Source organism: Octopus bimaculoides, chromosome 30, assembly GCF_046866305.1.
Source record: "Octopus bimaculoides isolate indiv1 chromosome 30, ASM4686630v1, whole genome shotgun sequence".
Classification (NCBI taxonomy): Eukaryota; Metazoa; Mollusca; class Cephalopoda; order Octopoda; family Octopodidae; genus Octopus; species Octopus bimaculoides.
The window spans coordinates 14,738,079-14,752,364 of record NC_142957.1 but is presented as its reverse complement, the minus strand read 5'-3'; the positions used below and the strand labels follow the sequence as shown (position 1 = coordinate 14,752,364).

General features: G+C 41.4%; 1 protein-coding gene across 1 annotated transcript; it reads left to right on the top strand.

The window, feature by feature from the left end:
- The first annotated feature begins 9,907 nt into the window (after positions 1 to 9,907).
- On the top strand, positions 9,908 to 12,255 carry LOC106878265 (uncharacterized). Its single transcript, XM_089346475.1, has one exon. It carries the CDS (start codon positions 10,164 to 10,166, stop codon positions 12,207 to 12,209), a length of 2,046 nt encoding a protein of 681 aa, XP_089202601.1. The 5' UTR covers positions 9,908 to 10,163; the 3' UTR covers positions 12,210 to 12,255.
- The last annotated feature ends 2,031 nt before the right edge of the window (positions 12,256 to 14,286 follow it).

Here is a 14,286-nt window from a genome sequence, read left to right as displayed (position 1 = left end):
CTTGGATTTGGAAGTATGATGTGAGTGGTATCTTGTCCATCTGATTGTCTGTGTGTCTGTGTGTGTTGGAAAATTATAGTTTGCATGAAGCATTGTTTGATATGAAGGTTTTTTTACCTTGTATTTCAATATTTCTGTGTTAGGATCTTTTATTCGGAAGCCTCAGACAAATGGTTTTGTGAGCTGACTTCAAAGATTTCCTAACAGAAGAATCCCTAACCCTGAAATATTGAAGTACCAGGTAAAAATTATAAACCCGTAATCTTTGTTTACGTTTTTTGGCCCTGAGCCTAACTGGATAACTTTATCTTAGCTCATGATTTCATGTTTGTTTGTTTGTTAGTTTGTTTGTTTGTTTTTTTGTTTTTTTTTTCTAAATATTAACCCTTTTTTTCGTGCCCTACATTTCTGTGTCTGTTCAGTGATGCGTTGCAGTTGACTTTCTATGTATGCATCTCCCAGAAACAGCAACCTTCATAGTTTTGTATTGTCAACGTATAGATGTATGTATGTTGATAAATATGCAGATGAACTCTGTGTATGTCTGTATCTAGATGCCTACCTACATACATGTATACAAATATGGCGCATAGATGGATGGATTGAAAGAGAGGAAGATGTTGTTGGAAGCTGGAACATTGTAAAGTATTACTGAATTTATTTGGTTGCTGATGTTTGGGCTGTTATTAAAATGGAGCATATAATGCTCATGAAAATCTCAATATGGAAAAAATTTTATGTATACAAGGAAAACATGTAGCAACTGCAAGCACTGATTGGTTAGTGGTGAATTACAAAGGAACATTGTTGGCTGAGATTTTCATTTCTGGTTTGGAAGTGATAAAAGAAATTTTGAGCCATTATCTTGTAAAAATATCACAGTACCAATAGTTTGTGCAGGGAATAAATACTAAAGAAAGAGATGGGACATCATGGAGGGGGTCCCTAGCAACCTCATCTCGGTCCACTTCTAAAGAAAGAGAGTGGACGTCATGGAGGTGGGGTCCTGTGCTAAGTCTGGCGGGAGTTGAAAGTTCTTCACTACCAGGGTATGAGTAGGGTGTGTTAATCTAAATAGTCCCCGTCTATTTCGTGAATACAACAGCGCCGGGCGCAGCATGCGACATCCGACGCTGGTCGTGTCATTATCCTGGGCCACTAACTGTGTGGTAAGTAGTTTGGGCCATCTCCACCGCATGGTGGTTAGTGGCCCACAGGATAATGACACGACCAGCGTCGGATGTCACATGCTGCGCCCGGCGCTGTTGTATTCACGAAATAGACGGGGACTATTTAGATTAACACACCCTACTCATACTCTGGTAGTGACGGGCTTTCAACCCCCGCCGGACTTAGCACAGGACCCCACCTCCATGACGTCCACTCTCTTTCTTTAGAAGTGGACTGAGATGAGGTTGCTAGGGACCCCCTCCATGATGTTCCATCTCTTACTTTAGTAGTGGGCCGAGAGGAGGTAGTGAGGGTATTAAGCCACACTCCGGCTGGGAGTGAATTTTCGTTGCCCATTCCCTGTGCATCGTGCTCCATCGCCTGTCTGCTATGTCCACAGCGCTTCTCTTCTCCCCAACGATGGGGAGAACATAGAGTGTAGGCACAGTATTAAGCTGGTCTATAGTTGTAGTATAGTTCCCGGGTTGAGAACAGTCCTATTTTGCAGCCGTTCTTGGTGAAGGAGATTAAATTTAGTCGGAGGGATATGAATACATCCTCAGCGGCGAATCCTGACGGGCTTACAATTGGAGTCCATGGACCCCTCTGTCCTCGTCAATATATGTAAATGCATGCCGCTGACCTGGAAAGTTCCTGACATCCTGAAGTGCGAGACTATCGAAGGCCTTGGTGAGATCCATGAAGGAAACCTCCAGCTGTGGTATTCTCTGTTGGAAACAAATAAAAGAGTAAAATATATATATATATATATATGCCAGGGCTCTAATAAAAACTGAAATTACCCTGATACTAAATAAGAACTTAAGACTTTCTAAAAACACGAGTATCTTTCTAACCATTGATGTCTTGAAAAGAAATTGTCCTCTTGAACATTCAGATTTCTTTGTGTCAAATTTAATGCTTATTCATTAACATTGATTGGGAATTAGTCATGCAATTACTGTATCGCTTTGAAATTTCAGTGATGTGAATTGTTTATTTTTGGAATAATATTGTAGGGTAAGTAGGAGAGGGTCAGATCTGGCCAAATAATCTCCAAGATAAAACAGGGAAATTATTTTGGATGGGTATGGCTGGTATGAATTTTAGAGGGTTGAATAAAGTTGCTAGTGCAAATTTGAAGAAAAATTACTATTTCTTTGAAGGTTGGAATTGTCCAATGAATTGACTTTTCAACAGGAAAAAAACATTTTATTTTGTGAACACTAAATGTATTTAGATATTTTGCTAGGTCTTTTCTGAAAATTTTTATAAATACATTGGATTTTAAAAGGATTTTCAGTTTAGCTGATATGAGATCTGAAAGTAATGTTGTTGCGGTGAACTTCACAGTACAAGGGACCAAGTGTTTTGAAAATTATTTACCATTAAGGGAACATGATGCAACTACAAGTAGAGGTTATATTGTTATTGCTGGATCAGATTTTCAGTATTAAAAAGGATGGAATTTGCAAAGTTCTAACAAGAATAGCTGACCTTGATTGTGTTCCGCTTAAAATACTTAGTTTCATGATTTATCAGGAAATAAATGTTAAGAACGTTTAGAGAGCTGTGTGAACTGATAGATTATAACCATAAAATATTGATCTATTCACACGCATGGCAACATTAGTGCAGTGTGTGTAGTTACATGTAAAAATGCATTTAAGAAATCTCACCTTCAGATACCTTTGTGTTCAATAGCGTATAAGAAGTGGAAGCCTCAGAAGCACCGAAGACAGTGGGTAGGAAAAAGAGAAACACTGGCACACCAGGCTACAGAAGGATCTTCACCCACGTAAGGTGTTGTTATTTGTCTGGTTGGATATGAAAGGTTTACTCCACTTTGAACTTTTAAACCCAAACCAAACGATAACAAAGGAGTTCCACTACAAGCAGCTTGAGTGAGTGCTAGAAGAAAAACAATCATCTTTGGCTTCCAGCAGGATAATGCTCAGCCACATACAGTCGTCGTTTAACGTCCGCTTTCCATGCTGGCATGGGTTGGATGATTTGACTGAGGACTGGTGAAACCAGATGGCAACACCAGGCTCCAATCTGATCTGGCAGAGTTTCTACAGCTGGATGCCCTTCCTAACGCCAACCACTCTGAGAGTGTAGTGGGTGCTTTTACATGTCACCCGCATGAAGGCCAGTCAGACGGTACTGGCAACGGCCACGCTCATCTCGCTCGAAAAACCTCGTGTCACCCGCACAAGAGCCAGTCCAGGGGCACCGGCAACAATCTCGCTCAAAAATCCTACGACAACCCCACATAGGAGCCAGTCCAGGGGCACTGGCAACGATCCCGCACAAGAGCCAGCCCAGGGGCACCGGCAACGATTCCGCTCGGAAGATTTCATGTGTTGCCCGCACATGAGCCAATCGAGGGGCACCGGCAACGATCCCTCCAAAGGTTGGAGCAGTTTGAATGGGAAACTATGCACCACCACCCACCATATTTGCCAGATACTAAACCCCATCTGATTATCATTTATTCTGCAGTCTTCAAAATCATTTGGACAGAAAAATATAAGTTCTGTAGACGAGGTCAGAATTGTACTGGAAGAGTGTTTTTCATCACAGACAAGTGAATTTTGTAAACGGGGCCTTGCTACTCTACCAGTTAGATGGAAGAGAGTATATTTTAGATTAAAAACGAACTTTATCTTTAAAAAATAAAAGTATAAAAAAAAACACATTATTTATGGGATGACTCAATTGATTAGTGGTTAGGGACATCAAAGTGTTGGACTGATTCAGAAAAGAAAGTTTAAGAAAGCTTTAATCCTTTACAAGAATTGCCAAAGAACACTCTTGGTTCTTTGATATCAACTTCATCTTTTAAAAGATCTCAATTAATTAAAATCTGTGTTTCAAGAAAAATATCCTAGTCGTATGATTTAACTTCTGGATTTTTCCAATTGCCCACAAGGGGCTAAACATAGAGGGGACAGATATAGGGATTAAGTCGATTACATCGATCCCCAGTGTGTAACTGGTACTTAATTTATCGACCCCTGAAAGGATGAAAGGCAAAGTCGAACTCAGAACATAAGGACAGACGAAACACCGCTAAGCATTTCGCCCAGCATGCCGCCTTTCCATGTTTCTTTACTCTTTTTTACTTGTTTCAGTCATTTGACTGCGGCCATGCTGGAGCACCGCCTTTAGTCGAGCAAATCAACCCCAGGACTTATTCTTTCGGTCTCTTTAGCCAAACCGCTAAGCTATGGGGACGTAAGCACACCACCATCAGTTGTCAAGCGATGGTGGAGGGACAAACACACACACACATATATAAGACGGGCTTCTTTCAGTTTCCGTCTACCAAATCCACTCACAAGGCTTTAGTCGGCCCGAGGCTATAGTAGAAGACACTTGCCCAAGGTGCCACGCAGTGGGACTGAACCTGGAACCATGTGGTTGGTAAGCAAGCTACTTACCACACAGCCACTCCAACCTTTTTGATATCAAAGCCACCTGAAATCATCCTTGATTCTATGATAGTCTTCTTAAGTGTTCAGATTGCTCTGTCAAATGTAATCCTTCTTTATCCACATTGTTCTGAATTAATCATGCATTATCTCATAGCTTTGAAATTTTGATGAGGCAACTGTTAAATGTTTTAGAATGACATTGCAGGGTAGGTGTGAGAAACTAGATCTGGCCAGTCTAAACATAAAACAGGTAGAATATTTTTACCAAATATGACCGGTTTAAATGCTAACGGGTTGAAGTGATCCAATTTAAAACATCCCATCAAAATTTCATGTTGATTTGGTCCAAACACTAGTTTGTTATTTTGCTGAATTCTCTGTTATATCCATAAATAGCATAAAAGCCATACCCTGTGTCGACTTCTAAGCTGGCTCCATGTAGTGGGCTAATTGGGTTTGTTGCCCAAAACTAAAGAGAGCTAAATAGCATGACTATATGCCCTGGTGGTGTTTGATCAGAGGTTAAGGCCAGTTGATAGTAAATTCTGTAATGTAGTCATTCTATTGTTCTAGTTCCCATTTCAATTCCAACTGTTGACCAATTTGTCGTAAAGGTCTTATCTGGATGTAAAATTAAGGGAGTGAGTATCATTTATCTCCCCTTGATCTCTGATGTCACCTGACAAACGCCATATAAGATGGCGTGAATCAGACAAGCTTTACCTGCTAGAAATAGCAACCCAAATGCCTTTAAGTCAGATTCCCAATGCTGGATGTTCAAGAACCAAATGAAGGGCAGATTTTCAATCCCAGGGTCATCCTGATTCCAAAAAGGTTATATGTTTATGTAGAGCAAATGCAGACTAAGATACAGGGGTTCCAGGTGGGCAGACAGAATTTCACTTTTATTATTATAAATTCAAACATTGGCTGTGTATTCCAACAGAAATGTGGTGACAAAAGGTTAAGATATTAACAAACAGTTATCAGTTCAAGTTGTGTCTTTTACCCATTTCAGTCACTGGACTGTGGCTATGCTGGGGCATTGCCCTGAAGGGTTTAGTCAGTCAAATCAAACCCCTATACTTATTTTTTTAAAATCTGGTTGTTATTCTATCGATCCCTTTCACCAAACTGCTAAATTATAGGGATGTAAACAAACCAACAGAAGTTGTTTGGGTGTGGTTGACAAATACAAAGATACATATACGATAGGCTTCGACACAGTTTCTGTTTACTAAATTGGTCAGCCTAGGGCTATGGGAGAAGACACTTGACCGTCTTGCCATGCTGTGGGACTGAACCCGGAACAATGTGGTTACAAAATGAGCTTAACCGCACAGCCATTCCTGCAACATGTGGCCGAAGTATTTGACCAGAGGGAGAAGATGAGGATGGCGGCTTCAAGCATTGGACAGTGCTTCACAAAGTAGGTAGTGGGAGATTTTATATGGCTACCGGAGACAAAGGGTGAGAAGCAGTTGGTGCATTTGTACAGTGCCTTTTTTTTGAGGGGGAAGGGGTCCCCCTTACATTTTAGTTTTTGTATCCAATTTGTTTAAATGGAAACAGACTTTGAATTGGGAATAAAACATAACTGAATAATACTAGGCTTAAAGAATAAGTCCTGCTGTCGATTTCATCATCATCATCATCATCATTTATTGTCCACTCCCCATGGTGGCATGGGTTGGACAGTTTGACAGGAGCTGGAGAAATACTCTTTTACTTGTTTCAGTCATTTGACTGTGACCATGCTGGTGCACCGCCTTTAGTCGAGCAAATCGACCCCAGGACTTATTCTTTGTAAGCCCAGTACTTATTCTATCGGTCTCTTATGCCGAACCGCTAAGTAACAGGGCCGTAAACACACCAACATTGGTTGTCAAGCGATGTTGGGGGACACACACAGACACTCGTACATATATACAACGGGCTTTTTTCAGTTTCCGTCTACCAAATCCACTCACAAGGCTATAGTAGAAGACACTTGCCCAAGGTGCCACGCAGTGGGACTGAACCCAGAGCCATGAGGTTGGTAAGCAAGCTACTTACCACACAGCCACTCCTGCACCTACATGCACAGGTTCAAGTCTGATTTGGCATGGCTTCTACAGCTGGATGCCTTTCCTAACACCAACCACTCTAGGAGTGTAATGGGTGCTTTTTACGTGCCACTAGCATGTGTGCCATTTACAGGACACCAGCAACAACTATGATTCGCAGGTGGGTGTCACTTACATGGCAGCAACTATTCATGGGTGCTATTTGTATGGCACCAGCAATGACCACAACTCACAGGTGCCATTTATATGGTACCATCAACGACTATGATGCAAATGTATCGTTTACATGGCACTGGCACAATTCCACTTCGTCTGACAAGTCTTCTTACACGCAGCATATCACCAGAGGTCTCGGTCACTTGTCATCACCTCTGTGATGGTGAACTGTGAAAGGCACTCATGCCAGTGATACGTAAATGGCGCCCAAGCACCCACTACACTCTTGGAGTGGTTGGCGTTAGTAAGGCATCCAGCTGTAGAAACATTGCCAGATCAGATTGGAGCCTGGTGCAGCCTTCTGGCTTTACCAGACATCTGCTCAACTCATGCCAGCATAGAAAACGGATGTCAAATGATGATGACGAGGATAGTAATATGTGAAAGACACTAGTGCTGGTGATATGTAAAATGCACCCACTACACTCTTGGAGAGGTTGGTATTAGGAAAGGCATCCAGCTGTAGAAACCAAGCCAGAATCAGACAGGAGCTTGATGTAGTTCTCCAGCTTACCAGTTCCGGTTAAACCAATGCCAGCATAGAGAGCAGACGCTAAATGATCATGATGATACTCAGATAATGAAAAACATTGTAGTAATTCCAAAATTAAATGTCAAAGGGTAAGCTATAATTCCAGTTGTCCACAATGTAAATGAGACTGTCCTAAAAACAAAAGCCTGAAGGGAAAAAAAAAAAAAAAAAATCCATTAAATGAGCCAATCTATAAGAAATGTCAGCTGACAGTCAAAGTGGCAACTGATTGGATGAATAGGTGTCAGCTGACTCGATGAAACTTCACCAATATATTTTAGAAGCAAGAGGGCTGATACTTGTCAGCCTTGAGAACCCCAGCCCTACATATTATCCAAATGTGTCCTTAAAACATAAGGGTGTGATTCGAGAAGAGATTTGGTACATAGAAACCTCTGTTGCAGTCTTAGCAAGTTCTGCCGACTTCTGGAAGTCAAAAGAATCTGGCAAATGGTTACAATGACATTTCAGTCATAATTATCTTTTATTCAAGCATATTTATAAGATAGCTCTGTGTTATTTGAGGATGTCAGTCATAATGTGCAGTCAATGTTGTGATTGTGGGTATTGTATCTTACTCTGGTAGCCATGATATTTTCTTGGAATCAAATGCAGTGCATCTCTTCTGCACCAGGATGGTAATACACTGCTTCAACTATCATGCTATCTCTAATAACTCTGCAAGACACCAAATTCGAACCGTCTACCTTGACTGTGACTCTAACACATAACTGACACTTGATTCCAACTGAGAACTTGTACAACGACTGACACATGACTCTCCGAACTGGTTAACGTTGTCTTACTTTATAGTGGCTCTCTCATACCACTTGTCCCATGGGAGGGGTGTACCATTTCCACTACAACAACGACTTAGCTGCTACTTGTATTTAGTCAAGAGACTACACGAGAGATCAGTCATAATTAAAGTGATAATTAGATCAACTTTCCTTACAGCTCCATCCAGGGAAACAATACAAATGATCTCTTCAGAAATGGGACAAATATAATCAATGGACATCAAATGACCTAGGAATCAGTCACAGACATTTCCAAACTCACTCTAGTTGAAAAGATTCAAGACTCCTTCTCTTTTTTTCTCTGAAAAAAAAATTTGTAAAATTTTAAATCTTTCAAAAAAAAAACAAAAAAATAAAAACCACACCCCTCTCCCATCCGTCCTCTGAAATTAAAGTGTTTTCTCTACTATTGTTTCATGATGAACATAACCCTACATGTTGTGTTTGGGGGTCTTTTGGAATTAAGAGAGGTATGAAAAAATTAGATTTTTTTTGCCCCTTCCCCACCACAAATAAACAAAATGATATTAAAAAAAAAATTTTCCCTTTTCTGGTAATTCGTATTTAGAAAGTTGATCCTCTGTTTGGCTGTTGTTTCTAGCTTGTCAGATTTCCGGTTGGAGCATACTTAAAAATTGAAGATTTTGAAACCCCCAAAACACGTTTTCATTCTTTGCCCCTCTGGCAAAGAAAAAAAGAGGATGGGGGAATTTTCACTTTCTCTCATAGGGTGGAGGAGAGGGGTGTTTATTTAAATTTTTTTTTTTTTTTCAGAATATCATAATCTCCCTATTTTTCTACATGTTTTGCCCACAAAAAAACTTTTAAAAAAAGTGAAAATTTAAGAAATTGATGGGAAAGAATAAAAATTTTGAAATGCTTTTTTAATTTTTTATTTTGCAGATTCGGAATCTCTGCCATCGATATAGTGTGTTCCTGTAAAAGAAAAAAAAACCCAAAAGATCCCAAGGTAGTTATATATTGTACAATCATAACCTACGATATTTAAAAACATAATCCGAAGAAAATACATTTTATGTCGAACTAGATAATTTCCGACTCTATTCTTCAGGAATGCCTTATATAAATTTATATATACTCTGTCAGTTGTCGTAGATATTTCCCAGTTGATCCGATCAACGGAACAGCCTGCTCGTGAAATTAATGTGCAAGTGGCTGAGCACTCCACAGACACGTGTACCCTTAACGTAGTTCTCGGGGGATATTCAGCGTGACACAGTGTGACAAGGCTGGCCCCTTTTGAATTACAAGCACAACAGAAACAGGAAGTAAGAGTGAGAGAAAGTTGTGGTGGAAGAGTACTGCAGGGTTCGCCACCATCCCCTGCCGGAGCCTCGTGGAGCTTTAGGTGTTTTCGCTCTATAAACACTCACAACGCCCGGTCTGGGAATCGAAACCGCGAGTCCGCTGCCCTAACCACTGGGCCATTGCGCCTCCACACACCAATATTAGTAGACGTAATAAAAAAAAAAGTGTGTCGAGGAAATAAAAAAAGAAAGAAAAAATGGGTTAATTACTCCTGATAATTGACCCATTAAAAAAATTCATTAAGAATCATTAAAAAGAGCCCAGACAGTCAGAAGCACATGTTTAAATGTCTGGGAATATCAGGGGGAGATAATAAAGATATCACGAGATAAAAACAAGGGAGATAACACACATCGCAAAAAATGATATTTATAAAATATGTTGTTTTCCTCCTCATATAATTATTTCTGGTTAGGGATTCTTTGAAAAATATTATTACTTTAATTAAGTATGAATATATATATTTTTTGATGTATTCCAACGATTTATTCTGTCAATATGCGTGTATTTTTGGAGATATATAAATATATATATATAGAGATAGAGAGAGGTGAGAGGGCGCCAGTAGTCGCATAAGAGCTACTTGAGGAAGTTGAGACGAAAAGGTAAGATGATGTCTGGTGGAGTGTTGGAGTGTTTGTGTAGCACAGCTAAATTAGAACGGGACAAAGGTGTGGTAGAGCTGCAGAAGAGCATCTCGACCCTCAGCGACACCGAACTGAATGAACTGCAAGAAGCGATCGTGGCGCTGTTCCGTCGGGACGACTCGCCTTGGGAGACAAAACATGGAGCTCTGAAAGGCACCACTGTCATACTACACAGCAAACGATCTTCTCGTGATTTTGTCACTTACATCAAGGACAACCTTTCGCCGCTGTTGGACGACGAGGAGTTTCGAGTTCGGCTGGCCGCCGGTGAAGCGATGGGTGCCCTCTGCGAAAGTGTCGGCGTGGAGATTTACATCGACGCCAAAGCTGACATCCTGAGAGGAATCGCGGACAACCTGGAACGAGAACCGTCGGCTGCTGATCAAGAAGACAATGCCAGGCACGACGAAATTGTACTATCTTCTCTTACGTCCGGAGGTTCGTCGAAATCTTTTAGTCTGAGCCGGTGCAACAGCGCCGAGAAGATTTTCCATGATACTGCAGGCTGGAAGTCCTTAGAAACGTGGATGAAATGCCTCCAGAATGTGATCGTCGGCTGTGGTACTTTATTCAACTCTCAGATCGATCAGGAATTGCTGGACCTGATATTCCTCTCTCTCAAACACACCAATCGTTTCGTGCGCGAAACAGGATTCTACGTATGTTCGGCCCTTGTCAACTGCACCGTCGATTCCAAAGGAGGAGAACAGCCGGTCGTGACCCTAGAGGACAATGCCGTCTACCTATTCGGTGATCAGCTCGCCATTCAGTTAGGGTTCGGCCTGTCGGACAACTGGAGTCAGGTTCGTCTCGCTGCCTCGGTCGCCACCCGAAACTTCATCGTCAACTTGCCGTCAACCGAAGCCCGCTCCAAGTTCTTCCCCGTGATCCTGCCCAGAATGTGTCTGAACCGCTACTACGCCGCCGAAGGGGTGCGCATCTATTCGCAGGAGACCTGGCGCCTGGTGACCGATGGACGCGGTAAACAGCTGGTGGAACAGTACATCGACCAAGTTGTCCAGTATTACGTTGAGCAGACCTACGCCGACAACCATTCCGTGAGAGAGGCTGGATGTGCTTGTATTGCTGAACTGGGATCGAAGATCGACAAGGATGCCATCCGGCCGTACATTGGAGACCTATTGAATGCTCTGGTCGCCTGCTTCCAGGACGACAGCTGGCCCGTCCGAGATGCAGCATGCCTGGCCTCAGGCAACTTCATCGAATGCTTCCCTGATGAATGTAAGTGCAAACTTGACGTCCTTTTCCCTTTGTTTTTCGCCAACCTCAGAGATAACATTCCTTCGGTGCGCCAAGGGGCCGCGCAAGCGCTCTGCAACGTGGTCAAGGCGTACGGCGACGAGTGTCGCCACATGGTTGTGAACACGATCAAAGAAGGCCTGACTGGTATCGAACAGCAGGCGGCCACCGCCGAAAAATATAGCAACCTGGACAAAGGCCTGGCCACCTACGGTGTAGCCAAACAGCTGAGGGACAACGATATGGAACTACACACAGACAAACAGATGTATTCGTGCGGATCGCTGGCTCCGAAAATGGGGCGCGGCGGTGGATGTATGGATCACAAATTTCGCAAACCCGCCGAACCCTGGGAATTTACCGACGGGTGCATCAACCTGGTCGCCGAGTTGGCTTCTTTGCCGCCCATGTCATCGACAGTTACCCAGCTGCTGCCCTTCGTCGCCAATGCGGCCAGTTTTCGCCACTACACCCAGCATCTTTACCTCCTGGAGACTGTGTGCAAGAGGTTACCGGCCATGGCCCACGGAATAGGGAAGCGGAACTTCAAGAGCCAACTGGAGACGTTCTTTGACTGTGTTTTCTATGCGCTCACCTGTGATAGCCCCCTGACTTCGAGTGCTGCCAGCCAGTGTTTGAACGCCCTCGGTAGTTTCCTAGGACCAAGCATTTTGCGTGGACGTGTCGAGATCTACAATCCGAAATACCTGGAAATGTTGGATGCTAACCAGTACATTGCTCCTTTATAGGAAATACACAACTACCAACACACTCACACACACATACACAAATAAATATATACATACACAGACATGTACACACGGCCACATACACAGTATGTGTGGCCGCAAAATAGTAACTGCTGATCTTCCTTTGTGCGTTTTTCCCCCTTTCCTGCTACCTGTATTTACACACACACACAAATACAAATACATACATATACACATGTACACACATATATTTGGTGATGAAACACACACACACACACATTCAAGTATATATATTTATACACTTATATACACGATTGTTTAGTTATTAGTTTAATTGTGACTTTGTTATTGTTGTTGTTGTCATAGAACCGTGCCGTGACTTGTCTCCAGGCCTAAACAGGGACCACCCACACACTTCCCACACCCACTTAAATTTTATTTAATGTATATATATATTTTTTTTTTAAATTTTAGTACATTTTAAGGGCAAGCGATCCCCCTCCCCTCAATTCTTGCTTTTTTTTTCTCTACCTAGTTCTGTGTTTCTAAACTTTTGTTTTTTGGGGGTGTCACCTCCGTCTTTCCTTTGTCCATGTTTTTTTTGTGTGTGTGTGTGTGTGTTATATATATATATATATATATATATATATATATATATATATATACTCACGCCCAGCTTGAACTCATGATCTCTGATACAATTTTCAAAATATCAAGAATTATAATATACCCCCCCCCCCACACACGCACATACACACACACACACATATATATATATATATATACATACATGCTTGCACATAACCATATACAGCAACCTCAAAATAGTGCAGACGAGAACAAGTTGTCAATGTGTGTGTGTGTGTAGTGTGTAGCATGTAACTTTGCTAAGTATGACTACCTCAAAAGAAATTCATCAATTCAGTTATTTGTGGCTTTTGGAAAGTTTAATGCCTCACCAAAACAATCCCCTGTCCCCACCTCACTCCTCACACACACACACACACTTACAAACACGTGCACATACTTCTAAAACAAAATAGGTATAAAACTTCCAGTTGAAAAATATATATATATATATATATATATATATATATATATATATAAAAACAACGCCCCTTAACTTCTGATGTGTTCTGTCTGTGATGAAACTTCTAGTCATTGTGAGGCTTTAAACTCTCCAACAGAATCTACATATAATAATAATAATAATAATAATAATAATGGTGGAGGTAAAGCATAAGCACATCACCCTAAACACCAGGTGTGCGTTTTCTTTACCTTCCTAACTAGCAGAGGTAACGAATACACACACCAGCCGTTTTTGGTATAACCCTAACCCTAAACACTGATTGTGCATATTCTTTACCTTCGCCAATAATAATAATAATAATAATAATAATTTCAAACTTTTTGGCACAGGGCCTGTAGTTTTTTTTTTCTTTCTTTTTGTTTTTTTTTGAGAGGTAGGGAAATCAATTGCATCAACACCAGGGTCCGATTTGTATTTATTTTATCAACGAAGCCGAAACTGACAATTGGAAGCCTGGTGCAGCTCTGGCGTACCAGTACCAGTACCAGAGAAACCATCCAACCCATGCCAGCATGGAAAACGGATGCTAATGATGATGATGAACCCTGAAAGTGCAAAAGGCAAAGTTGACCTTGGTGGAATTTGAACTAGGAAAATGTCACCAAACATTTTACCTGGCATGGTAACAGTTCTGCTTGCTTGATTGTAAATTAGGCTGAAGGGACAGCAGTTTTAAGGGAAACAGGTTAGTGCATACCATTGGCCCCTAGTACGTAACTAACTCTGAAATTATGAAAGGCTAAGTCAAACCTAGAAACATAAAGAGCTTGTAAAATACATTTTAGCATTCAATGCTTATTTATTCACATTTCTTAAAGTTAATCTTGGCATTATCTTGTAGCTTTTAGATTGCAATGATGTGATTTATATATTTTGAAAAGGACATTGTAGGGTTGGTGTGAGAGTCCAGATCTGACCAGTTTGAATATAAGACAAATAGAATATTCGGGTTGGATGTATCTGGTATAAATTTGAAATGGTTAAGTCCAGCGCTCCTTATGGAGCTTAGGCCATCAGAAACTT